This window comes from Mus pahari, chromosome 14 (genome assembly GCF_900095145.1).
Source record: "Mus pahari chromosome 14, PAHARI_EIJ_v1.1, whole genome shotgun sequence".
NCBI lineage: Eukaryota > Metazoa > Chordata > Mammalia > Rodentia > Muridae > Mus > Mus pahari.
The window spans coordinates 66,483,942-66,486,266 of record NC_034603.1 but is presented as its reverse complement, the minus strand read 5'-3'; the positions used below and the strand labels follow the sequence as shown (position 1 = coordinate 66,486,266).

The following is a 2,325-nucleotide window of genomic DNA, read 5'->3' as shown; positions in this document are numbered from 1 at the left end:
CTCTGCCTCCCGAGTGCTGGGATTAAAGGCATGTGCCACCACGCCCAGCTTGTTTCTGCCTTTTCAAAGCAAGCCCGTATTGTATTTCCACTGAGGCTGATCACCAAATTACCTTAAGTTGTATAAAGTTCTCAAGCTTGCTTAACTGTTGCTTTTCAGGCATTGTGTTTCCCCACTGCACATTTGCTGTCACTCTTCCCCTTCATAGGTTGTCGAAGCCAAGGAAAAACAGGATGAACAAGCAGGCCTTCCTGGAAAGGTGGGGAAAACAAAGGGGAAGAAAGCGCAGATGGCCAGTGAAGTCCTGCCTTCTCCTCGGGGAAAAAGAGTCATTCCCCAAGTGACTGTAGAGATGAAAGCTGAGGCAGAGAAGAAAATTAGGAAGAAAATTAAGGTAATACTTTAAGCAAATTTCTCTTTCAAAATTGAACAAATTAAGACCAGTCAGATGGCTCAGGAACAGGTTTGAATGACCAGATTTCAGTCCCTGGAACCACATAGTGAAAGAAAAGAGCTGATCTCGGGCCATAAATAAATAAATAAGTGTAATACCATTTTTTTTTTTTTTAATTCTATGTATATGAGTACACTGTAGCTGTCTTCAGACACTCTAGAAGAGTGCATCAGGTCCCATTACAGATGGTTGTGAGCCACCATGTGGGTGCTGAGAATTGTGAAACTCAGGAGATCTGGAAGAGCAGCCAGTGCTCTTAATCTTAGAGCCATTTCTCCAGCCTTCGTAATACCAGTTTTTTAGTGGAGAAAATTACATCTAAATTTCCAACCCTATTGTTTGAAATTTATCCTATACCAACTAGCTTTCCTTTTTCTAGCACCCAATTTTTTTAACCCTTACATATTAAAGATCATAGCTCACTTTATTTGGATCTCTTAATATTTTATGTCTATGGATATTTGCCTCCTCACATTCAGTGTACACAGAAACCAGACGAAGATAGTGGATGCCCTGGAACTGGAGTTACAGACAATAGTGAACCTCCCTGTGGGCGCTGGGAACAGAACCCTGGTTCTCCGGAAGAGCAGCAGTGACCTTAAACACTGAGCCAGCTCTCCAGCCCAACTTCCTTTTTTGTTTGTTTGGTTTGGTTTGGTTTGGTTTGGTTTGTTTCCAGACAGAGTCTCACTATGTAGCCCTGGCTGTCCTGGAACTTACTGTATAAACCAGGCTGGTCTTGAACTCTGCTCTCCAAGTGCTTAGATTAAAGGCCGGCTTATTTTAGATTGCTTAACCAAAACCCAAAGAAGAATATGTTCTTTCCCAATGTATTTGTGTCTGTGTCGATCTACATATGTGAATGTCTACTTTGTTATCCCAAACCACAGGACAGAAGTGAGAGGTTTGGTCTGGCTGAATGTTGTTATTTCTTCCGTGTTGCTGTCTTCTAGAGTGAAAACATTGAGGGTACCCCAGCTGAGGATGGTGTGGAAACAGGAAGCCTACGGCAACGAGTAGAGAAGAAGCAGAAGAGAGAGCCAGGTACTGCAGTGGTGGGCAAGGTGGTGTAAACTCATGTCTACTTAGTCAGTGTTTCTCTACAGTGGAACTAAGTATTGTAAAGGAAGGTGGCACGTGAATTATATTTGGAGCTTGTGTTGCCCTTGATGTTTGATTTATTTTAGAAGAGACTCTTATGAATTCCTTAGTTGAAATCTAAAATAGCTCCCTTCCCCTTTGCAGGAAGTCCTGCTTGGTTTTCCTTGACTTCAACAGCCTACAGAAGAGAGATAGGAGTAAACTGATGACTATTACAGCATTATAGCTCCTGAGACTGCCTTTACAGTCTGAGCAAGCATAGGCAACAGAAAGAGCCAAGGAGGAACTCCTAGTGACCCCGACCTCAGCTCAGACATCTGTTCCTCAGGGAACTCTAATGGTTAGACATTTGTATCACGTTATTTACTAGAAATACATCATATACTTGTGGAATTAAATAACCTGTAGGACAGGAAATGGATCGCTTCCTACTCGTGCTGTACCTTCAGCCCCATTACAGTATGTGAGTAATGAGGAAGAAACCAGAGGATATCAACATAGTTTCTGATTGAGTGCTGTGACTTAGCATGTACAGGACCTTGCCATTAAAACTAGCAACCTGAGTTTGATTCCCTACCACCACCATCCATATGGCAGAAAGAGAGAACCAATTCCCATAAGCTGTCCTCTAACCTCCACTCTGTGTGTGTGTGTGTGTGTGTGTGTGTGTGTGTGTGTGGGCACATACATAAATGTAATAATATAAAACATTTCTGCCAGGCAGTGGAGGCACACGCCTTTAATCCCAGCACTTGGGAGGCAGAGGCAGG

General features: G+C 42.9%; 1 protein-coding gene across 1 annotated transcript in view; it reads left to right on the top strand.

Annotated features, from left to right (window-relative positions):
- Top2a (DNA topoisomerase II alpha) overlaps positions 1 to 2,325 on the top strand; it is a 33,806-nt gene that overhangs the window by 28,430 nt on the left and 3,051 nt on the right. The window contains exons 28-29 of the mRNA XM_021212725.2: positions 209 to 394; positions 1,408 to 1,498. Coding sequence (XP_021068384.1) covers positions 209 to 394; positions 1,408 to 1,498 — 277 coding nt within the window. The remainder of the gene's footprint in view (positions 1 to 208; positions 395 to 1,407; positions 1,499 to 2,325) is intronic.